Raw genomic sequence first — 25,669 nt, forward strand, 5'->3', positions numbered from 1 at the left:
ACACTGAAAGGGTGGGGTAACATGAAGGTGCTCTGGTTAGACTGAGTTGTGATGGTAAAATGACTTTTGAAAAAATTTGTTTTTGAAATAAAATTTATCTGGAGAGGAGTGGATTTAGTTTGGAAATGGATATTGCCACACGTTCATGTGAAACATGCAGAAGAATCACAGAGGTGGGAAACTGATTTTAATGCATTAATAAGAAAAGATCATATTTAGACTATTCTAGTTTTTATAATATGAATAGATTAAATATCTTTCTTGATTTAACATTTACCAAAAACAAAAAAAAACAAAAAAAAAAACCCCAACCCAACAACCTTTGGTTTTTCAAACATGGGTGGTACCCTTTGAAAGAAAAGCCAGTACAGTCTAAGAAGTTAAATTGTAGAACCTTGTTGAGTGGAGAAAAGGGAGAGGAAATGCCTTCCTCTGTCTTCAAAAGGGTTCAAAAAGCCTGATCTGCTTTCTTCAGGGTCTCAAAAGCCTGCAATTCTGGCTGTACCCCACTTAAGCTGCATAAACCTTACCAGCCAAAACAAGGGTCCTGTTAACTCCTGACCGCTCCAAGCCTTAGAGTTGCATAATCATAGAACTCTGGGGCAGGTTTATCATCCTCGTGCTACTGACAGCCCTGTGCATGGCAGGATGTTTAGCAGCGCCCTCGGCCTCCAGCCACTAGATGCCAGCAGCAGTGCCCCCTCCCCAGCTGCAACAACCAAAAATGACTCCAGACATTGTCAAATGTCCCCTGGAGGCAGAAGCACCAGCTGAGAACCACTGTGCCAGAGGAGCAGCAGGGATCAGCTGCTCTAATCTCATCAGAGGTGAAGAAACTATGGCCAATGACAGTGTTCCCAGCCTGAGGTCAGTGCTTTTCCTCCTAAACAGGGCTGCTGTGTAAAAGCCAAATCCTCCTTTTTGCCTGAGCACCACGCTAAGGAACTGAGTTTCATAACTCTGTTGTCCAGAATGACAACACCTCTTGGAGTCTCTGGAACAAAGGAGCCTCATGGCCCTACCCGCGAATCACAGCATCTCCTGGGCAGTGCCCCAGTGAGTTTCTCATCCGCAAAATCCTAGGGTACCCCCAGATGAAAGCCAGGGGAACCCACAAATTCCCTGGTAGCATTATAAAACACACTGTAACTACAGATTTCCCCTGTTCGATCCAATTTCCAGCCACAGAAATTGAGAATCCTAAAGCCAAAATTAAGACATGTTAACTGAATTCCACTAACAGACTGGGTGGGATGTTGCTTGCTAGCTCCTGGTTAGTGAGAATCTAGCTGTCTCTCTGCTCCTGGAATATTGTGTGTCTCTTAGTCCACTGGCTCAGAAGGTCTCATTGCAGTAGTCTTCAATTTGCTAAAAAGTGATGGTTTCTAGGAAAAGAAATTGCTGGAAACAGTATTACCTCTCCTAGCACTAATGTAAGTCACACTGCAAAACCAGGCACTACACTAAAAAAACTAAATTCATCCTGTTCAGCCTAGAGAGATTAGAAATTGGAGGAAATTCAGAAAACATGAGCCCCCAGGACCAATAAACCATATTTAGAACCATCTGAATGTATTTTATATTTACAGGAATTGTATTTATGATAAGAATTTGAATGTCTTCTTTGCCCTGCCCTCCCCCTTATTCATAAAGATTAAATGACATCATTTAGCTAAAGTAAAGAATGCCCTAAAAAGAACTAATAGGCCAAGTTGTTTCTACCGTTTAGGAAAGGAAAAAAAAAAAAAAAAGGCAAAACCAAACCAAACCTAACAAACCCTGTTTTTTTCTCCTTCACAAAAATAACAGAAGGAAAGCTGCTACTGTAATCAGCAGTGATTGCAGGCATTTCCTGTATTTTTATATCAAGCTGGTTGTTTTTTTTCCATTACATACCCAGTGAACTCCATTTAGGTCAAGACTAGAGAAAAACAGGACCAATTATGCCTCCAAACCCACAAATCTGCCTACTTAACGCTGCTAATTTTACTGTGTTGACTCCATGGGTCCAAGGAGCTAGTGAAACGAAAATCTCATTCACTCTCCTCCTCCAGTCCTATCCCAGGTAGTTTCTAGCATCCCAAGAAGCATCCATCCCAGGCTGGGATTCGATCAGGTTGTTAAAATCAGAGGGTCTTGGGTCAAAAATCTGCTTTCTCAGAAGTTCCCGGGCTCCCTGGGGCCCATGTTCCAGGCCTACCTTTGGACAGGTCAATGCCTGAACCTCCAGGTCCATCACTCTTGTCCATCACTAGGATCTTCATTTTTATGTTTTATCTTCAAGAAGGGCGAGAAGGTCTTCTTCCACATGCCTCACCTTGCATCTCTTTGGCTTTAAGTCAATTTCTCCCTGATTTGTCTTCTCTGGTTACAAGATCGCATTAGGAGCTTCCGTAGTGAAGTCAGTTATAATGCAGTAATAATTAAACCACCTCATCGCCATTTTTCTTTTTTGTTACTTCAAGGCGTTCCATGAATGGGATACTCTACTGTGTCTCTGCCTCCCCCTGCCTAATTTTAATATCTTGCTTATAATACCATACACACACTGGGTTTTGCAGTCAACACAATGTTTTCATAGCTGCCAGTATCTATTCTCTCTTTCAAATCTTCTGAAAAGCTGCGAAAACCTTCTTTACCAACTTGAGATCATTGTAAAAAGGTGACAAGCTCTTTGGCCAACCTTGGGCACTCTCTCTTTCCCCACCCTGTCCCACAACTCCCCAAGGGCTCACTCTCCTTTGTTTGTGGAATTTCAGGTAAGTTTTCTTCTTGGCAATGCCTCTCAGGCCCAGGTTAAACAAATTACTTCATCGTCTTAAGTGACGAGGCCACAGAGGAGTCTTTCCCGTTGACAATTCCACTAAAGTGTCCTAAGTTGGTTTTTCAAGATATTTCCCCCTAAGCTGTACCTATAAAGTTACTTGACTCTCTGACAGTTTATTCTTCAATTGTCTGTGCTACTTAGCACTTTTTCTTATTGTTCATATTAATTCCATTATCTGATGTAATAGTCAATTTCATAGACTATTAGAGCTGGGATGGACCTTCGAGGTAAATAAAGGCCATTCTGGAATAGTTTTATGGGATTAAGGATTAGAAATGTTTTCCTAGCCTTTCTGCAGTTACCTCAGACAACCCCACACTTCAAGTACAATTGTACTTTCAAGTCAAAACCTGACATATTCAGAATCAACCTTGAAACCAATCGACTAATATTTAGTGATTACCTACCATGTACTTGGCTCCACATTAAGGTATTATAAGGGAATATAATAACAATAAACAATTACTAAGCCTTTCCTATGTGTTTTTCAAGCATTACCTCATTTAATAGTCACAACAATCATACGTTATCGCAGGATTTAAATGAGGACATTGAAGGTCAGAAGGGAAGAAGAACTGGCCAGCATGCAGAGCCAGGATCCCATCACCCCAGGTGTGTCTGGCCCACAGGTGTGTAATCACCCAGCCATGCTGCTGCATGTCGGGTTCCCTGGAGGTTATTGTGGAAAGGACTGAGGCTGCTGCCTCTGCCCACTTGCTTCCTGGACCATATGTAGAATGTCTTTCAGAATCCATCATTTCACGGCCACTCAGAGAAATCAGGGCTTTTCCATCATAGGCACACATTATTTTTGGTACAAAACGATGTTCAGAAACCGGATTTATCTCCAAAGCAGGATGATTAGACACAAAAGAGGCTATTCAAAGTAAAATCTAGAGAGGAGTACAAAAATATTCAAAGGAAAAGCCGTATTTTTGCCCTGAGAATAAAGTCTCCCAGGAGCACTCTTTTAAAGGAGATGATAATACTCATATGGATGTGTAAACTCTGCTGTGTTTGCTTAAAAAAAAAAAAAAAAGTCAGTCTATTTCCTTATGGCAGAATTGAGAAACTCCCAGTCCCTGAAGTCCTCACATGTTTTCTGGAAGAGCTAATTTGACAGGATTCTATAGCCCTTTTGGATAGTCCATTGTTGGTTTTTGTTTTTGTTTTTTTTTCTCACTTTCCTTCAAACATTAAATTGGGTTCTTAGCTAATAAAGATAAAATCCTTTGTTTCATGTTCCTTCTTCTATGAAATTTGACCTATAATTTTCTTTACTGATGGCTTCCTTTTAAGCAACAGCAAGAAAAACCACCACAAAATTCTTTAGATTCTCCAAGCAAAAGGTCTTTCTGCTACCCATGGTTTCGTTTTCCCCTCTTCAAATCTAACTACCGAAGTATGTCCTCTTTTTGCTACTCTTTCTCCTTCCTCTAATTTCACTGTAGGATGTTTGTGTTTATTAAATTATTATTTGTGATGGTTAAATTATTGTTGCTGGCCAACCACAGGGCAGAGTGGGGACAAACGCATGGACCATAAACTTGGCTAGTAGGCACGAGAAGGCTGTGGTTTTAGGATCGTTATCAGCACAGACCAAATCCCATCAAATAAATGGCTCACATGGTATCTTTTCTGTTATATTAATTCGTTTGTTTTACTTTTTAGATTCCATATATAAGCGATAACACAAAGTATTTGTCCTTCTTTGTCTGACTTATTTCACTAAGTATAATACCCTCCAGGTCCATCCATGTGGTTGCCAATGGCAGAATTTCATTATTTTCTATAGCTAAGTAGTATTCCATTGTATACATATACCCCATCTTCTTTATCCTTTCATCTGTTGATGGACACTTAGGTTGCTTCCATATCTTGGCTATGGTAGATAATGCTGCTATGAATATGGGGGGCATATATCTTTTCGAATGACTGTTTTTGTTTTCTTCCACTGGTTTCTGCTAAGGGTAAATGGAGGTGGGGGGTGGGAGGAACACCATCAGAATATCCCAGCCTTCTTATTTCATAATTGTTCCAAGGTGTCAACAGCACTGGGTCACCAGCAGCTCACCAATCTCCTTTCACATTTTTCATCATCATCTTATTTTATTTGAAACTAGGATGAAAGCATACAGGCAACAGTTACTGAATTGCTTATCACTCTGGATGTTTTAGATTAGAATCCAAGACTTTTCCTGTAGGTTGTAGCTGCCAAGCAGTTCATATCCATGTGCATACACTGTTCTCTGAGAAGTTCTAAAAGGCAACTCTCATTTGACATTCTCCATCTGCAGGAATGTGCCCACCTGCCAAACAGGGATATCCTCCCTGAAGTAGGCTTACCTCATATACAGCCTAATGCTGGGCACCTTGGAGGACCCAAGAGGAGGAGAGGTCATGTTCCCAGACCCCCAAGGGCTAACAATTTAAATTGGGAGACAAGACTAACAAAAGTGAAACATTTTGAGACTGAGCAAGCACTACGTCCCTACCTACAGTCTGAAATCCCATAAGCCACTGTACAAATAAATACTCATTCATCTTTTGGGGAACTCTCACCCCAATCCCCCTGCCCCTGCAATATTATAAAGCAAGTTCTCTCTTTCTGCAACTTTAGGCCTTTGGTTCCTAATAGTAAGGAATTTTGTTTGTCTTATATTGAAAAGAAAAGCAAAGATGAAAACTTATATGCAAAGATAAAAGAAAAGAAGGCAAACGATGGGAAAACTCTCTCTGAGCTGCATTCCCCAGCGTACCCTCTGTGATGGGGTACTAATTACAGAGGGGTAAAGGAGCCTGTGCCTGATTCCAAGACGGTTCTAAATATAACTCTGTATCTTGCTTCCATCAAAAACACTGATTTATAATTCAGACAAACACACAAATAGAACCCAGTAGCTTTGAAGCAAGCACTGATGCACATATAGATAGCTCCCAAATCTGGCTTCATGCCTGCAAAGATATATTTCTCATTGATGGCTGGTACCATGTTGTATGCCTTTGACAATAAAGGGTCCCCACTGGAGAATTCCATGACATCTGCAGGAAAGTGGGGCTTCTGGATTCCTTACACCCCTCAGCTTATTCTTCTAGCCATGTGCTTAGCAGCTCAAGTCTCTGGACAAGACACACTGGGTGGACGTTTTTCACTGGGTTTGGGGTCTAATGATATGTGTATTTCTTTGTGCAAGAAATAAGTTAGGTTTTCAGACTCTCACAAACAGCACATACCTCCACTACCTCACAGAAACCTGGAAAGGATGGGAAACAGAGTCTAAAAACAGACCTGTCAATGGAAGCTTACAAGGTTGGGGGCGAAAGTCCTAGGTGACTCACTCAGCTTGAAAACTTTGTTCTGCTTTGGGTAGTTGACAGCTTGTGAAATAATACGCCCCTGACCCCTTACCAAGTATTGATATAACCTTACAGTGCTTAGGACTGAGGCTTGAGTTCCACTGTGGTCCAGGTGGGACACGGCATGGAGAAATTCTCCAGGGGTGTCATTCATGTAGAGGCCGACCCAGGACAGACTGGAAGCTTTGTGGAACTGTCGCTGACTTTCCTCAGCAGCCCAGCCCAATGGGACAGGATTTCCTGGGATCTTCTAGAACATATAATCTTGGAAAAAGGGATTCCCGAATATATATTATTGAGGCCTGAAATCCTTTTTCTCCAAATCCTGCCCTTTTCTTGGTTTGGGTAATCCAGATAATTGCTCTAATTCACCCTGTTGTTTTTTTTTTAACTCACATCAGTACATCACAAAATTCTCACTGAATCATAAAGCACAGCAAAGTATCTCTCTTGAGGTTAAGAATTTCAGATCCTTCTAGAAGCCTTGGGCTCTGGAAGGGCACTACTGTTTCCAGCCATGTTGGCCAGGCGATGCCCGGCCTCTGGGAAAGCTGCAGCCTTGACTCAGAAAAACCATGAACAAAGTCCCCCGACCACACAAAACTAGACAGACACAGAAATTTCCTCTAGGCGGGACTAGCTCTGCCCATGTTCAGTTTGATGCTGTCCAACACACCGCTACCACCATGAAACAGAGCCAAGCACTATAGAATCCTTCTGTCACTGTGCATCTCCTGCTCATCTGGGTCCAGAGGCCCGGCCTGGTGTTGTTCAGACACTAAAAATGTGTCCGGGGAGTGAAGAGACAGGGCGGTGGGTGATCCATTCCCGTTAAACCCAAACTGCAGATTCAGGAAACAAAATTAAGAAAGCAAAGGAAAATGAATAAATAGCGTTATCTAGAATATTCTTGAGGAGAAAACTGCCTAGATGAAGCACAGTCACCCACCTGGTGTCCCCACAACAGCCAGGACCAACGAATACACAGCCGGCGTTCCATCAGGATGCACTGCCTTACGATGGATGTGAGAAGGGTGGCTGCCGTCATGTTGCCCCTGCTGTGCTCGCATCCATCGGGAACCTCTTTTTGCCTTAAAGCTGAGCCTCTCCAGGGCTTAGAGGGAACCTCCTATGTGAGGCATGCTAGGAAGCAGCCCCACCCCCTTTCCCCACTGCCAAATCTACCTGGAGAGATTGGTCCCTATGGTTCAAGGCATTTCCCCTGCTAATGTTTAAATTCTTCTATGCACTCATCAGGTCCTGCCTAGAGTTTCCAGCTCAAAAAGGGATACTGAGGCACAGTAAGCATCTTATGTAGAGAAAGAGATAGGATGACAACTGATAATAATAATAGCTATGATTTGGGCGCCTGCTATGTCCTGACCACATTCTGTAAGGAAGGTATTAATATATACATTTCACAAGTAAGGAAACTGAGACTTAGAGAGGTTAAGAAATTTCTCAAGGTCATGCATCTGTAAGTGATGAATCTGGGATTCAAATATGGGGCTGTCTGACCTCAGAGTTCTGTGTTTGACTGTGGACTACAGAACAAACAGGCCAAGAGAACATATTTGCAGTGAGTGACCACAAAAAACCTCAGTGCAGAACCATATGCCTATGCATTTAGGGCAATTATTCTCAACTGTGATGCAGTGATGGAACTGGGGTGTCTAGGTCAGCTGTGAGGTCCACAGAGTAACTGGGTAGGACTAATATAGTAATTATGGTAATGGTTAATATCTAGTGCTCACTGCCATACCAAATACTGCACCAAGTACTTTGATGCACAGCCCTATTTAAGCTCTACAACCTCCTTATGGGGGGCGGGGTACTATGACCATGGTTCATAGATTCTAGAACACACTTTTTAAAAAATTGTTTTTACATTTTAACAATTTTGAAGTTAAGATGCATCTTACAATTACAACTGGCAATTTTTTTTTTTTTAGTAAAAAAGCAACAGAAAAAGTGGGGGAGAGGAAACAAAGAACAAATATAATGAGTAAAAAGTAGTTACAAAAATAGTAGATATCGATCCAACTCTATCAATAATCACTTTACATGTGAATGCTCTAAATACACCAATTAAAAGACAGAGATTGTCAGAGTGGATTAAGAAACAAACAGGGCTTCCCTGATGGCGCAGTGGTTAAGAATCCGCCTGCCAATGAAGGGGACACGGGTTCGAGCCCTGGTCTGGGAAGATCCCACATGCCGCAGAGCAACTAAGCCCGTGTGCCACAACTACCGAGCCTGTGTTCTAGAGCCCGAGAGCCACAACTACTGAAGCCTGCACGCCTACAGCCCCTGCTCCACAACGAGAGGAGCCACCGCAAGGAGAAGCCCGCGCACCACAACAAAGAGTAGCCTCTACTCAATGCAACTAGAGAAAGCCCGCATGCAGCAACGAAGACCCAACACAGCCAAAAAAAAAAAAAAAACCAAGACCCAACTATATTTTGTCTATAAGAAACACACATTAAATAATAAAGATTTAGATAGATTAAAAGTAAAAGGATGGAGAAAGAAATACCAAGCTGACACTAATCAAAAGAAAGCTGGACTACCTATATTAACTTCAGACAAAGCAGACTTCACGGTAAGGAAAATTATCAGGAATAAGGTACATTACATAATGATGAAGGGGTCAATTCTTCAAGATGACCTAAAAATCCTAAACAGGTATGTACCGAACAAGAGAGTGTCTAAATACAGGCAAAAACTGATAGAACTCAAAACCACAATTAGATATACATCACATCCACTTGGATATATAATCAAAAAGGACAGACAATAACAAGTGTTGGTGAAGATGTGGAGTAACTGGAACCTTCATAGGTTGCTGGTGGGAATGTAAAATGATGCAGTCACTTTGGAAAGCAGCTTGACAGTTCTTCAAAAAGTTAAACCATCTGACCCAGCAATTCTACTCCTAGGTACATAAATGAAAGCGTATGTCCACTCAAAGACTTGTACAGTAATATTAATAGCAGCAGGTGGACAATCCAAAGGCCCATCAACTGATGAGTGAATAAACAAAATGTGGTATACCCATACGACAAAACATTATTCAGCCATGAAAAGGAATGTGAAGCATTGATAAATGCTACGATATGGATGAACCTTGAAAACATGCTAAGTAAAAGAAGCCAGTTACAAGACACCACATGTTGTATAATTCTATGCATATGTAATGTCCAGAATAGACAAAGCTATAGAGAAAGTAGATAAGTGGTTGCCTAGGGCTGGGAGTGAGGGTGGGGGAGGACTGGGGGATGATGGTTAAAAGAAATGGAGTTTCTTTTTGGAGTGATGAAAATATTTTGGTGATAATTGCACAACTGTGTGAATATACTAAAAGCCACTGATTTGTACACTTTCAGCGGATGAACTGTATGGTATGTGAATTAAATTGGAATAAAACTGTTAGAAAAAAGACGATTGAACTGAAAGGAGAAATGCACAAATGCCCTTTTTCAGTGATATATCAAACAGGCAGAAAACCAAGAAGGGTATAGTTGACCCGAACAGCACTGCCCAACTTAATCTATAGATTTCATTTTACAGTGGTGTACTGGTAAATATTTAACAATAGTTTTCCAGGGGAAACAAACTTTGATCTGTAGCATTTGCTGAGTTCCATGGTACAAATACTCCCACCATGGCTGACAACCTACCAACAAAATGTCACTGACCATGGAGCTGGGAAGAGACGTGCATAGCTTTCCCCCTTTGGTGCCAGCTCACAGATCAGATTGCTAAATTTTCAGGAGCTTTGTGAGCTGATTGTGAAACATGGGTAGCTTGAAATTTCCCCCCGGAGGGAATATTTACACCATGGAAATCAGCTACAAACCAGGTGCTTCTGTTTGTTTATTTGGAGTCAGTTTATCAGCCCACACTATCAAAAAACACCAGAGCCCCCACCAGTGGTTCTGTCTGCATCATCAGGAGACTGAATGACCTTGGACAAGTCATACCACCTCCCTAATTTATTCATCTATAAAAGATGGTGTTGGAGTAGCTGACCCCCAAGTTTACTCACACCTCTAAAATTCTATTAAATAGTAGGCCCTTCTTCCACAATTCCCACATATAACACAACCTAACAGCACAACAGTGTGCAGTCACGTGACTTCGGACAGTCATTCCATGGCCCCTCAGGATGCGGTCTGTGGTCTCCCCTCAGGCCTCACTGCTCACCAAGCCTCCCTTTGTGCTTTGAGATCCAGGCATGTAGAAATTCTTTAGACCCACAGACCCCTTCGGCATCCCGCTTACCCAAGCCTTCACACATCCTGATCCCACTCCTTGGTACACTCTCCCATGACCTCTTCCTCTGGCCAACTCTTACTTACCCCATTGGGCCTCTTTGGGAGAGGTCAATTCACCCAGAAAGCCTTCCTTGATTTTCCCCATCCAGCTGAGGTATCTGTGCTATGTAGTTCCCTGGCACCCTATCCTTTCCCTATCACCATCCTTATTAGTTTTTTATTGTTATTGTTCATTTTATTGCCTGGCATCCCCACCCAAACTTAAGTGCCAAGAGGGCAGAGAGTGTGTGTCTCTTCCTTTTCATGGTATCTCCAAGGCCTACACCTGATACACCAAGGAGGCTTAACAGTCATTGCTGACTGAATAAATGAGCGTCTGCTTAAACACGCAGCTCTCTGAACAACAGAGCGGTACTCTTCAAGAAATGGTACAAACCCAAACTGAAATCCCTTTTGGACGAATGCTTTTGCATTAGCAGATTTCCCACAATGGAGGGAATTTCATCTGAGAGATTTCCTACTTCAGAGAAGGTTCTGAATCCTGGGGAGTGAGATTCTCAATCTTGATGGGACCATGACTTTCTAAGCAAACAGCCTTGCTCCTCAGACAGGAACTCTTGCCCATATGGTGGGTTATGGCCCTTGGAGGAAGCTCTGCTCACTACAGGGATAAACACTTAACTTGGCAGCATCAGACCCTTGAGAAACCATTTGTTTTGATTAAGAGGGGGGACTGTGGATACACTGGAGAGGGGGATCCACAGATGGCGATCTGACATTCAGAGCGCAGAGCATGGGACCACCTGCCAACGAAGTCTCATGTTCCAGGACCTCTAAACTCTCCAGAAGGCACCAGGCAGTTAAATACAGTTACCTCTGGAGCCTCACTGAGGTCATTTGCAGATACCATTTTTTGAGATTCATTTTCAGAGTCTGTTCAAGGGATTCCCAGACCAACAACCTTAGGCTCACAGAGCCAGATCCTCCAATGCAGCCGTCATGTACAGAGCCGAGGTCCAGAGAGGAGAAGTAATTTGCCTGAGGTTACCCAACTGAGGCAAAGCTTTATCAGAGTTCTGGCCTGATTCCTGGCCCCACGTTCTTTCTACTGCAGCACTTCATCAGCCAGACACTGTGAAGAATAAAAAGACCGTGGAATGGGGCAGTGTGCACAGAAAGGAAGCCCAGGAAAATGTGGGTCCAGCAGGAAGTCCATTAGAAAGCGCATCCCTGTGGCCAAATATATTTAGAAAGTCCCCCTACCTCCTTGGAGGTGTTTTGCTTGATCCATTTGAGTAGGTTGGCCATGAACTCAAGGGCGATTGGGTTCAACCTCAAGTTCAGCATAACCCGCAGAAGCTCTACAAGATCATTCAACCAAGAAACGGTTGTCAGTACAATGTGAGAAATGCTAGAATATAATGGAGTAGATGCAGCGTTAACGGGAGGAAGAAAGGACCAACTTTGCTTGAAAGGGCCCGGGGAAAATGAACTGAAGCTGAATCTTAAAGGATGGGAAAAAGTTAGAAAAAATAAAAAGTGAAAAAGAAGGTCTGGTATTCTAGGAAAATGTACGGTATTCCTAGGCAAAGAGAGGAGTCGATGTTGGGATCTGGGTGATAAACGCACAGTGTGTGTGGCTGTGTTGATGAGGACACCTTCCAGGGAGGAGCCCGGTGGGAGAAGCACTTGGGAAGGCAGGGTGGGTGGGAAGAGACCTGTGTGCAAAACCTGGAGAAGAAGTTAGTGAGAGGGTCAGCTTGGGGATGGCTTCAGGTAAGAGGTGGAAGAGTCTGGACAATATCCTGAGACAACATGGAGTCACTGCAGACTTCTGAGCAAGGAAGTGCCCCAACTCCTTATTTTATGATAGTTAATCTATAGGTATGGTGGGAGAAGAGACCCAGAAGCAAGGAGAGAGAAGGTGGCAACAACCACCAGGATTAATCCATCAGCCTCTTACCACATGACCAAAGAGAGAAACAAAGCTAATTAACTGTGGCCCCTAATGCTTCCATGGGCTGAGGCGCGCCCCCAACAGCCTGAGTCATCTTGGACTCAGCCAGGGCTGAGACCGCGGGATTCACTCAGACGTTCACACAGACTCTGCTTACCACGTGGCAAAGCCGCCCATTGTTTGCTAAAACAGTTGCCATTTTTTGCAGTTCAATCATTAGCCAAAGGCATTGCAGAAACAAAATCATAAGACGAAGCCCAGGAGAATTCAGGCTCTACTGTTGAACACATTGCAGTGATACATGTTCCAAGATGTCTACTGTCTATAGAACACTGCATGGTCATAAAAGCTACATATACCGAATTCTGCTTCATAAGACAGGTCCCAAGTCCTCAAACTAGCCTTTGTTTGGGAGACTCTAACCTGACAAGGTGTTTTCATCAGTTTGCCAGCTAGCAAGATACATTCATGGTAAACTTTTCGCGATGGACAAAGTGAACCTGACCAACTGTCTGCTCAGCCACTTGTGAAATAGAATAATGATGACAGTAGCAGCAGCGAGCATTCAGTGAGTGTTTACTCTGTATCTGACACAATCGTAATGATTTTACACATATTAACATGTATTTGATTCTCACAATCTCTCTTTGAGGGAGGTAGTTTTACAGATGAAGAAACTGAGGGTTAGAGAAGTAAGTCCCTTGCCGAAGATCACATATCTAATAAGCAGTGGAGACAGAGTTTGAGCCAGGAGTCCTTACCCACTACAATGTGTTCTCAGCTCTGTGGTAGGTATAATGAGAGACACAAAAGTAGATGACAGGGTCCCTGATCATTTTCTCTCTGAACACACACTATTAGCTGAAACACTCAGACACATTTAATCAGGAATTTCCCTCTGGTTCCAAACTTCCTGTTTGCTCTGAGCCTCCAATGTCAACGGAGTCAGCATTCTACTTCTGATCTGGTCGGCAATAACATGGCTTCCTCAGAAGAATATAAACTTGGCTTTCATCCCAACCAGCTCAGGCTCTGCTCTCTCTTCCCCTCCCCTTTATCATGTCACAACGACTTCACCCTACACTGTCATTGGCAGGTGACACTGCATGAAAGGAGTTTGGGGTGAACATGGTCTCACCTAAGTAAACCTAGACCCACAAAAAAGTGACTACCCCTGAAACCCCACGATTACACTTAGTATTCCTTTATCAGGAGACAAGTCCTTCAATTATACAACATGGTAGAGGGACCAAATGACTCTCATTACCAAAATGCACATTTTTGAAGTCAGCTTTTTTGCTGAAGGTGGTCATGTAGGGACTGGGGGACGGGGGTGGGGGGTAGAGTGGGAGCTCATGAAGATGGCAGATCTCCGTCAAGGAGGCCGAGGCACGGAAGTCAGACTCCGCAGATTTCCTATGCAAGCACACCCGCCGGCTGTTCCAGCCCATTGGACACAGTTAGGTGCATTTCTCAGTACTCTCTTACCCTGCCTCAGGGTCCCTGCGTGCTCACAGTATTGGAATAATGCCAAAGAGAGGCTCCCTTCCCCGGAATACTGCCTGACCCTGAGATCTAGGCCCTGCCCTAGACAGGCCCTTGACCTGCATGGGGACAGAGCCTCACATGTCCACCACCCTGCTCCCCACAAACAGGGTGTCATCGTTCCTGGGGTGTCTGAACCTCCCCACACCTCGCTGTGCCCCACATTAGCTTATTTAAAGCTTTCAATTTATGACAAGGCTGCAGGCCTGGCCATCTTATTTTGATGTGATATTTATTATCAGCTCCATTTTACAGATGAGGAAACTGTGTATCAGAGAGATTAGGTCATTTGCCCAGGGCTACACGGTTAGTAAGTGGCAATGTTGGGACTGCAACGTGCGTTCTCTATATTAGTTTGCTAGGGTTGCTATAGCCAAGTACCATACTCTGGGTGACTTAAGCAACAGAAATGTATTTCTCACAGTTCTAGAGGCTGGAAGTCCCAGATGGAGGATTGGTTTCTTCTGAGATTTCTCTTTGGCCTGTAAATGGGTTTTCTGGTGTCTTCATGGTCTCCCTCTGTGCATGTCTGTGTCCTAATCTCCTCGTCTTATTAAGACACTGGTCATATTGGATTAGGGATCACCCATGTGACCCTATTTTACCTCTTACCTCTTTAAAGGGCCTATCTCCAAATACAGCCACGTTCTGAGGTACTAGGAGTTAGGACTTCAACATACGAATTTGGAGGGGACAGAATTCAGCCCATAACATCCTCTGACTCCATAACCCTCCTCCCACTCATTCATCCAACCAATATTTATGGAGCTTCCTAGGTGCCAAGAATTGCGCTCGGCACTTCAGCAAATGTTTTCTCATGTATTTTTCCACACAGTCCAGGGAGCTTTGCATTCTAATTCCCATGGTACAGTGAGGGAACTACACTTCAAACAGTTTAAGTACTCTGCCCAGGAAAACACAATAAAGATGAGACAGACACTGGATTCAGCCCCAGTTCCCCGACTCCAAATTCAGCACCGTGTCTCCAGCATACAACTTTGCTTCCCACGCAAGACCGCAGCTGGCAGCAACGGGACAGGGTGACCTGACAGTGGCGGCAGTGGGGTGGGATCTGGCAGGATCTCCTTCTTTGGAAATACCGTAAATCCCATGGATAATAGCTGTATCTACCGCACAGGGCTGTTGTGTGATGATTAAATGAGTTAATGGGTGCAAAGTGCTCAGAATAGAGTCTGACTGGTAACGCAGGCTAAATGAGTATCTTGCTATCGTCACTGCTGTTGCTGCTACTGCTGTGGTGGTTATTATTTTTGTTATTGTTATGATTATTATTATTATTGACTTCTAGATATAAAATTATTGACTTCTCAAATACCTACAAATTATTTTTCTCTCCATCCCAAAATTACACACAAAGGCCTAAACACACAAAGATGGGGGCGAACAAGAGAAGAAAGAACAATGATGTAATTTTGGAATCTGGAAAGCAGAGGGGTGAGTGGGACATGACTCAGTAGACCTGAGAAAGAGCTGAATCCTGAACCAGCAATGGGGAAAGTCAAGAATGATCAAATTTACGCTGTAGAATCTCCCACTTCCTGCTCTAACAAAGCTCAGGAATTTGCAGTAACCGTTACCTCTGGAGATGAGGATGACGTAGAAAGAGATAAAGTGAAGAGATCTGGTTGAAAAGCAATTATAAACTCACATTCTCTTCTTACTCTGCACAGCCCCTTCTCTACCTCAGAGATTTATTCTCTGCAGGGGAGAAACAGAAAGTCTCCGGGACCAGGGTGGAACGGGGGAGAGGGCAGGCACCAGCGTATAGAACTAAAAATAGGGCAACTGGATGGATATATGTATTCTGGGAGCTGGGCCTTCAACCCTCTTCTTTCATTTGGCTCACCTGGCTGCCAAGCCCTGTCTCTTCAGACAGGACTCTGGAAAAGTCTTCCCAGGGTAATCTGAGGACTCCAAGAGAAAAACTCTAAAAATACTGATAGTCAGAAGTTTCCCAAATAAGTGGCCCATAGGATGATTCATTGTAATGATGCCCAAGTTGACTACTCCAATATCTGAATGATAGTTACAGAAAGAGAAGAGAAGAGAAGAAATCATTAAAGAAATTAGACATTTCCCAGAACTGAAGGACATGATTTTCTAAATTAAAAAGGTTTATCTAAGGCCCAGTGCAATGGATGAAAATGGGTCTACACCACATCATTAACATGTAATTAACAAGCTTCCAGAAAAAAGAAATAGGTCCATACGAAGGATCAAGAACAAAATAGTTTTGGACTTCTTAATAGCAACACTGGGAGTTGGAAGGCAGTGGAACAATACCTTCACATTTTGAGTGAAAATGGTTTTCAATCTAGAATTCTATACTTAGCCAAACTCTTTATCAAGTTTGAGAGTACAATCAAGATGGTTTTAGATATAAAAGGAAGGTCTCAAAAATTTACTTTCCATACTCTTTCTCAGAAGGTACATCACCACATCAAGAAAGTGTATCAAGAAAGAGGAGACATGTGATATAAGAGAGGAGCTCTCACATGGAAGAGGCAAAGACGCCTGGACAACAGTGAAGGGAGATCCCAGGGTGACAGCTCTGCAGCAGGCACTGAGGACAACCGTTCAGACTGGAGCAGTTTAGAAGGCACTGGTAGAAATTTATCCAAGAATATTGATAGAATGCCTATTGCACCTAGCCACCCTGAAGGGAGATGTGGACAATCTGGAGAGCATCTGTGTTATCTCCAGGGAAAACAAACAGAGAAAATGTATAGGAAAGGAAAAGTAATTATAGCTTATCAAGTGGCTTAGTTCCAAATAGTATTTCACAGTCATAATAATGTATACAATGTACATTCATTTAACAAAAATTACAGTAAAGTCTGTTGAGAAGATGGGAGGTTTGGAAGGCTATGTGGATGTGATGGGGTGGTAAGTAGGTAGTAGGTGAGGAAGAGAACTAAATTCTCACTTCCATATGGAAAGTCACTAGATAATGTCTAAAATAAAATTTAAAAAATAACATTAAAACATGTTATTTAGTACAATGAGGTATCACCTCACACTGGTCAGAATGGCCATCATTAAAAAGTCTACAAATAACAACTGCTGGAGAGGGTGTGGAGAAAAGGGAACCCTCCTACACTGTTGGTAGGAATATAAACTGGTGCAGCCACCATGGAAAACAATACAGAGGTTCGTTAAAAAACTAAAATAGAGTTGCCATATGATCCACCAATCCCACTCCTGGGCATATATCCAGAGAAAACTCTAATTTGAAAAGATACATGCATCCTAATATTCAAAGCAGCACTATTTACAATAGCCAAGACATGGGAGCAACCTAAATGTCCATCGACAGATGAATGGATAAAGAGGATGTGGTATATATATCAATGGAATACTACTCAGCCATAAAAAATGAAATGATGCCATTTGCAGCAATATGGATGAACCTAGAGATTATCATACTAAGAGAAGTAAGCCAGACAGAGAAAGACAAATGTCATATAATATCACTTATATGTGGAATCTAAATTATGATACAAATGAACTTATTTACAAAACAGATACAGACTCACAGACATAGAAAACCAATTTATGGTTACCAAAGAGCGAATGGGATGAAGGAGGGATAAATTAGGAGTTTGGGATTAGCAGACACAAACTATTATATTTAAAATAGATAAACAACAAGGTCCTACTGTACAGCATAGAGAAATATATTCAATATCCTATAATAAACCATAATGGGAAATATGAAAAAAATATACATATGTATAATTGAATCACTTTGCTGTACACCAGAAACTTACACAACACTGGAAATCAACTATACTTCAATTTAAAAAAAACAAAAACAAAAAGAAACATGTTATTTTGAAATACAAAGGTCCATATCAGAAGTGTCAGCTAAAAGAATTCTAAGTGGTTGTCTCTGTGGAAGGGGAAATTGGTGGGGAGGAAGGGCAGAAAATGGCTTCTCATTTCTTTAAGCACTGTGTAGAGCTGTTTGAATCTTTATCTATGTGAATATCTTGGATTAAAATAACATCTAAGCTTTATAACACCTCACTGCATAAACTCGAGTGAGATACTGCCCGATTTTGGTTTCCAAGTTCCGCATCTATAAAATGGAGTTGGACTAGACAGCCTCTGAGGGCCTCCTTGATCTAACATTCACACTGAGATTCCTGCCACGGGAACTGGTGTCATCTCATTACACACTCAGCCCCTAGGTCCTTAGGAGCTTTACAGTAAAGTATCATTTTCTACAATGGGTGGGGGAATGCTGACGGCTGAGAACAGCGCTCTGTGGGAACAAAGATCCCCACGTGATTTTCTAAGGGCCAGGTCCTAAGAAGACTGAGAAGCAAAGTGGAAAGGATCACGCCAATTCCTCCTCCCCTGCTATGTATGAGCATTACTTACATCGGAAATGTATTGAAAGAAGATGAGGCTCTAAACAGTAGATTTTCCAGTTATTAACACAGCCTTTAACCAGAGACCTTCATCAACTCAGGAAACGCCTAACTGCCTGTGGCAGGAAAGCTTTCCAGGGATCAAGGCAGGCTATCATTCCCCAGACCAGGCACACAATCCCCTTAGACCACCAGGAAGGCAAGACTACGGCGCACATCACAACTCTGTATGCATTTCCCAGGGAGGCTGGGCTTGGAGAGCACAGCCAGAGACCTCTGTACGTCTTCAGCTCTTTCTAGGGAAATCCCTCCCAAGTCCCTCCTTTTGGGCTTTGTCCCCCAGCCCTGGAGAGGACCAGACATTTCCGACTCAGGCTTATCTGAGTCTAAACGAAATCTTTGCTCCCTGCTCTTAATTCTTAATTGACTTTTTATAAACATTATCATCAACAAGGAAAGCCTTTTCTAAGCACCTCTAGAGTACAGAGTGATCTAGATGGGGCCAAAGCAGAAATGCCCTTCTCTCTCTTCCTGTCCCCTTACTGCCCCTCAGTTCTGGCACCAGACACATAACAGGCACCCAGGGCGGACTGACTTTTGGGGGGTGATGATGATGGCTCATTAAAGATTGAAAATCTTGGAGAATTAAAGGAGCAGGAGAGCTTTAAAACTTACAACTTCCTCTCCTGCTGGTTAAAGGCCAAATTATAGTGCTTTAAGTGAGGAATGTTAATCATCAATCATACTTGACATAAATAAAACACCTTGTCATTCCCCACTTGTTTTTATATCCCTCACTTCTACCTGTACAGTCCAACTAGCCATGGTCACTCTCAACTACTTTAGAAAGGAGACAAGGCAGGTACTATCCGAACCCCACAGGGAAGCCAGTCATGAAGAGGGTCAGTCACTTGCTCAAGATTTCTTGAAGGATTCTCTAGCAGCTGTTCAACTGTTTTGTCCTGGGTACCTATGAGGTCGGGGAAGAGAAAACTGACTTTACCTTTCTTTGCTGTTTAAATTTTGATTTTTTCCTATGACTACTACTTCTATAATTTAAAAAAAGGAATTCAATTTTATAAAAATGAAGGAAGGAATTCATTCTTCTAGTGTTAAGACACTTGGCCAGAGTGGCAGAAGCCATGTTCTTTACCACCCTCTGCCGCAGTACGTGTGACTGTGAAAGAAGAAGATGCATTCCTGTCTGCCAAGCCTCTGGTTCTCCTCCCAGGGAACCCCCGCTGCCCTCTGTGTCTGAGGTGGATCCCACAGTCTCTCTTCCATGTCCCATGGTCACAGGAGCATCCTCTGAGACTCAGCTGCTGTACCGAGCAGCTCAGAGGAAAACAGACAAGCTCTGAGCATGATGTAGAGTAGGAGAAAGTTTCCTGAATCAACTTTCGGAAGAAAGTCCACCCCTGAAAACCTCCCCCTGTCATGGTATGTGTGAGTGCGCAAGGGTGGGGAAGAGATTTTTAAAAGCCATAGTTAGGAAGCGTGGACACACAGTAAGCTAACGCCTGCTCCCACTGAAGCACACAGAGGATTCTCAGGAATGCTGGGCAGGGGACACAGAGACAGTGCCCTGTGCCGCCCATGGGGGGAACCTGACCAGAGAGGGCCCAGAGGAAAGGGAGCCTGTCAGCCTGGGCTCGACTTCCAGTGTGAGCCCCCAGTCAGGGAAACGACTTCTTCCCTTAGTTCCTGAACCCTGGCCAATTAGCTGCTAATTAGTTTGTGTATAAATTCCAGCAGGAAAGCTGGAAAATTCGATCTCAACTTCAGCAATGAGGTTCCTCCTGCAAAATTTGGTCTTGCCAATCTCCCAGATAAACCCCTGTACCACCCAAAATATGGTCTCCACCTGGGCTTCGGAACAGCCAGAGGCGAATGTGCGGAGACACATGCCATATAGCCCGTGTGCTGGCAGCTTCAAACAAAGCAGCATGGGAAAGAGAGATCACATGGTCCTCATTCATCTATGAATCGGGAGAGATAAAGGAAGGGGGACTGTTCAGGGTCAAAAAAAAAAAAAAAAACTGTGTGTGTGTGTGTGTGTGTGTGTGTGTGTGTTGCAGATGCTTCCGACACAGACTTTCAAAAGTGCACATGTATGAGGTAGCAACCCCCTAGATGGGAAGGCTCTGGAGCATTAGAGACTAGAACAAGTATTTAGTGAACACCTACTACAAGCAGGGTACCATCCTAGGCCAGCCAGGTCAGCACACTTGCATGGAGTTCTCAATCACAGAATAGGTATCTCAGTGAAAATACAAGGTTGGCAAAGGGAACCAGCCTGATCCAGAGAGATTCTGTTGCTCAGGGAAGGCGTGACCCCCACGGCAGGCTGGGTGGTCAGGGGAGGCCTCCCAGAGCCGGGGAATCTGACACAGTTCTGAGGGCAGAACAGAATTTTTCTAGACCCGTGGTCCCCAAATCACCTGAGGAATGTTTTAAGAAAGTACAGATTCCTGAACCCCATACCAGACCTACTGAATCAAAGGCTCTAGGAATGGTACCCTGGAATTGCTATTCTTTTTAAAAAAAATTATGATTATTTTGACAAATTCAAAACATACGAAAAAGCAGACAGAATAGTGAACCCCCGTGTACCCATCACCCAGCTTCAGCGATCACCAACTCATGGCCACTCTTTCCTCACCTATATCCTTGTCTAGTCCCCTTGTCCAGTATTCTGGAATCTACCTATTTTTTAAACCAGGGACTCTAAGGCAGTCAGACCATAGATGTGACCTGGAAGCCACTCACTGATCAAGACACAGATTAGGAGCAAGGGAATTCCAGGGACAGTGGAGACAAAGACTAGGAGAAATGAAAGAGAAGGGTATTTGGGGGAGAATGGCCTAACTTGGAGGGCCTGGAGGGTGGGATACACGGTTGGGGGAAGGGGGATAAGGATCAAAAGATCGTTGGGGGCCACGAGGGCCCTGTCAGCATGCATGGTGTCTTTGTAAGAAACACAAAAAGACATCTCCTCTGGGTAGAAAAAGCACCCCTTTCTGTGCTTTATCTTATGAGGGTTGAAGGATGCTAAGAAGGGGACCCTGTGACGATCAGCCTGTGCTTTGAAAGAACACTGGGCAGCGATGAAGAGGGAGGTGGACAGAGAGAAGGGCAGAAAACCGAGAGGCAGTGAGTGAGTTAAGTCAAGAAATTCTTGCAAACTAGCCAGGGAAGAAGGAAGAAGGCCTTGGAGGTTGTCTTGAAAGAGAGAGATCTTGTGCGGGGTTCTGGAGAGAGTGATATGGAAATCATGGGCACACAGGTGTCATTTGGAGGCATGCAAATGCTGAAATTGCTCAGGAGGAGTATTTGGGGATGAAGGCCGTGGGAAAAACCAGCATTTAGAAGATGGGGGTGGAGGGGAGAAGGACAGGCCAGGTGATATAGAGATTGAAGAGAAATGGTCAAGGAGATGGGAAGGAGAGAAAGAGAGGGGGCATGTATGGCTCATAGAAGTCAATAGAACAAAAGTATTCAAAGGTGTGATGAGAGGGAAGCATTCAAAGAGGGAAGTAGAAAGGAGAAGAAACCAGACATGTAAGAAAAAGTCAAGTTTTGGAGTTCCTGGAATGACTAGTAAGGAGTGTGGACTTGGACCTGATGAGCCCCATGACAAGTGTCATGATGTGTAGCACGAGCTTGCTGATCAGTTACACTTCCTAAGTCTGTCACTTACGGCCTGGGGCAAATTATTTAAGAGAAGTCTCTGAATCCCTGCTGGTAAACTGTGGATGATTATACCCACTCTAATAGGGAGGGGATGGGGATGATATATCAATGAATGACAATTCTTCTTGTCACTGGCACCTATCAGTGCACTCACTGCCTTGTAGTATGGGTGATCTTTTCACATATCTAACCCCGGTATCTCTAACTAGCCTGCAACCAGTTTTGGGGGCAGAGATTAGGGTTTTAAACTAATTGAAGCCAATGGTCGTTTGTTGACCATTTACTATGTGCAAGATAAGAAGAGGATGTAAAATAAGAAGATCGAAGGGTTAAAAAGAAGCAGCCACGGCCCTAGAGGAGAGGGTGTGACTTAGTGAAGGACCCACATGGATGCCTGACCCTAACACAAGGTGAAGAGCGGCAGGTGCAGCAATTAGTTTCAACTTGCAATTCATTCCCAAATTGCAAATAAAGTGTGGTGGATGGAGAGACTTGCTCTGGTTGGTGGGACCAGGCTTCGAGCTGGCAGGCAGTATTGCATGAGGCTTCTGGGCTGGACAGAAGAGGTGGAGAGGAGGGCAGAAAAATGAGGAAGTTGGGAATTGGCAGGTGAGTTTGAGGAAAGCTAAGAACCTTGGTAGGTTCAAAACAAGAGATCATGGGAAGTGAGGGGAGAAAGGTGTTCTGGGTTGTAGTAGACATAACCTAAGGTGACCCCCAAGGTGTCACACTCTGGTATTATCTCATACCTCCTCCCCTTGTATACGGTGGCGAAACTGTGACTTACCTCCAACCAAAACAATGTGGAAAAGGGATGTGATATCACTATTGAGATTATATGACATTAGAGGGCAAGGGCCAACGGATTTGCATGTATAATTAAAGTCCCTAAGTCATTTGACTTTGAGTTAAACAAAAGAGAGATTAGCCTGGCTGCGCCCAATCTAATCAGATGATCTGTTTCAAAGAGGGTCCAGGTCTCCCTGAAGTGAGAGGCTCAAAGCAGGAAAGACTTTCTCTCCTGCTGGCCTTGAGGAAGCCACGTGAATGCTCCAGCTGCAAGGAAATGAATTCTGCCCGCAACCATGTAAGCCTGGAAGAGTAGCCCAAACTTCAGATAAGAATGCAGCCTGGCTGACACCTTGATCACAGCAGAGAAACCCAGGTGTGCCTTGCCTGGACTCCTGCCCCTGGAAACTGTGAGATAATCAATGGGTGTTGTTTTAAGCCACTGCATTTGTGGTATTTGTTATGCAGTAACAGGAAACAAATACATAGACTCCTGTCGTGGAGGGCCAGGAAAGCAGGCTGAAAAGTATGGGCTTTGTTATGCAGGCCATAGGGAGCCACTGACTATTTCTGAGCAGAGGGACTTTAGGAAGCTGGTGAGGGTTGGTCAGAACCCCTGGGAGAACATTTAGTCAGGGCATTGCTCCCGGGAGCAGGTCAGTGAAGTTCTGGTGAGGGATTAGTTCTGGGTTGAACCAAGCCAGCTATTCTTCTACCCAATTTAAAAAAAAAAAAAAAAAAAAAGGAGGAAGCAAAATCTGAGTAAAGAAATTGACAGTCATTGAAAAAACCTTAAGGAACCTTAGTGTCCTTGTTGCTAATTATAAATATTTACTCCTCCCAGAATTCCTGACCTCACAGAAGAGCCTGCGTAGTCTCGCTCTCTTACTGGAAAATTTTTGTGTGTGTGTGTTCGTTCTATGTTTTCTTGGAAGGGGGACAAGGCAGTAATAAGGGACTGGATGATCTGTAGAGAGTCACTTCCTGTTGGATATTGTCTAGTTCCCCTCGCCTCCTCCCCCCAAGATCATAAACCCTGAGACCCGCAAGGAACTCCTCCTTCTCCGATTCTATCTACTGGAGACAACTAAGCCAAACAAACTCAGGAAGTGGCAAGAGGTTGGGAAGGGGAGGAAGTTCATGGCACAGAAGGAAAAAGTAAAGAGAATGCCCTGATGTTCAAGGAAGAGGGTAGGGGGTGGGGCAGAGAGAAACGAAGGTCACCCCAAGGTTACTCGGCGCCGAGCCTTTAAAATGTTGTGCTTAAGCTTTCAATCAAAACTGGCACAAACAGTGGGTCAGATCTCCTGGGGCCATTCAAATATTAACATTCACAGTGATAAACAGCCCCCAAAAAAGCCCTCTGTAAGCAAATTGGAACAAACAACTAATCTAAAGCGGGTTGCTAAGAGACCAGTGGGGCGGGAGCCAAGTCAGTCCAAGCATCCGGAAAACTCTTTATTTTTTCGCTTTTGGGGAAGAGAGGAGGAGAGGAGAGGTACCTGTAGATGACTCCATGTTGGTGGAGGAACATGAGGGCTGACGTAACCTCTGCAGCATAGAACCGGGAACGAGGCTCGTCGAATTTTCGGGACCGCTGAATCTGGAACATGAGGTCTCCACCATTTACATACTCCATGACGAAAAAGAGGCGGTCCTGAAAGGAGAGGAGGAAATGCCATTTAGCGAATTCCACTGCAGCTGCCCACACAGGCCAGCAAGCATACTGTGAGTCCAAAGTAACAGAACCGGGACTCAAGAGCCCTAGTAGCACATGTTCCGGAGAGAAGACAAAGGAGTTAGGATACAAAGTGCTATTCTAAAATCTTTCTGTCTTACTTTCATAGGCGTCAGCTTGGTCTAGTGGGAGCAGCCCAAAATTGACAGAAAGGAGATCTGGGTCTCTGTCTAATTTCTGTTATGACCTTGAAGTGTGACCTTGGACAAGTCTCTGTCCCTTTGCAGGCTCCAGTTACCTTGGTATGTGTGGTGGGTTATATCACGGCCCCTCCCGCAAAGGTATCCATGTCCTAATCCCTTAATGTGTGAATGTTACCTTAGATGGTAAAAAAGGACTTTACAGTTGTGATTAAGTTAAGGATCTTGAGTTGAGGAGATTATTTTGGATCACCAGAGTGGGTCTTAAATGCAGTCACAAATGTCCTTATTTTGGATCACCAGGGTGGACCCTAAATGCAGTCACAGATGTCCTTATAAGAGGGGGGCAGAGGCGATTTGAGAAGGGAGGAGAAAGCAACGTGACCAGGGAGGTGGAGATTAGAGTGATGCGGCCACGAGCCAAGGAGGGCGGTGCCAACAGAAGCTGGAAGAGGCAGGGAAGGATCCCTCCTAGAGTCTCTGGAGGGAGCATGGCCTGGCCGACACTTTGACTTCAGCCCAGGGACACTGGTCTCAGACGTCTGGCCTCCAGAACTGTGAGAGAACAGATTTCTATTATTTTAAACCACTAAGTTTGTGGTGATTTGCTACGGCAGTCCTAGGAAACTAATGCAAAGCAACATGGACTAATGAGACAGTGAGAGCCCCTCCTATGAGGGCCATGTCTCACTCTGGAGGATGCTCCTTTTGGGATTCCCACCCTGGCGTGCTTCCTATGGATTCTGTCCTCAAGAATGGCCAAACCACAGTCATACCTCATTAGGGGTGGTGCCTTCTCATCTGCCCACCGTTATGAGGTGGGAAGAAGATGGACTGAAATTCACTTTTGCACAGTTTCTTGCCTACAGTTTGCGGAACCCGTAGAGTGTGGGGTGCTGTGCTAGGCAGGAGGCAAAGAATTATAAACCATCACTGTCCTGAGGCAGCG

At 43.9% G+C, this 25,669-nt stretch overlaps 2 protein-coding genes across 4 annotated transcripts in view; one reads left to right on the plus strand and one right to left on the minus strand.

Moving 5' to 3' along the window:
* The window catches only part of ATP6V1E2 (ATPase H+ transporting V1 subunit E2), a 454,269-nt gene that overhangs the window by 383,091 nt on the left and 45,509 nt on the right, over window positions 1–25,669 (plus strand). The gene's annotated exons all lie outside the window — the stretch shown is intronic.
* PRKCE (protein kinase C epsilon) overlaps window positions 1–25,669 on the minus strand; it is a 596,864-nt gene that overhangs the window by 151,752 nt on the left and 419,443 nt on the right. For all 3 annotated transcript variants that reach the window (XM_082358123.1, XM_082358124.1, XM_082358125.1), the window contains one exon: window positions 24,345–24,499. In XM_082358123.1, coding sequence (XP_082214249.1) covers window positions 24,345–24,499 — 155 coding nt within the window. The remainder of the gene's footprint in view (window positions 1–24,344; window positions 24,500–25,669) is intronic.

The sequence above is a fragment of the Balaenoptera borealis genome (assembly GCF_965194805.1).
Source record: "Balaenoptera borealis genome assembly, chromosome: 15".
In the NCBI taxonomy this organism is placed as follows: domain Eukaryota; kingdom Metazoa; phylum Chordata; class Mammalia; order Artiodactyla; family Balaenopteridae; genus Balaenoptera; species Balaenoptera borealis.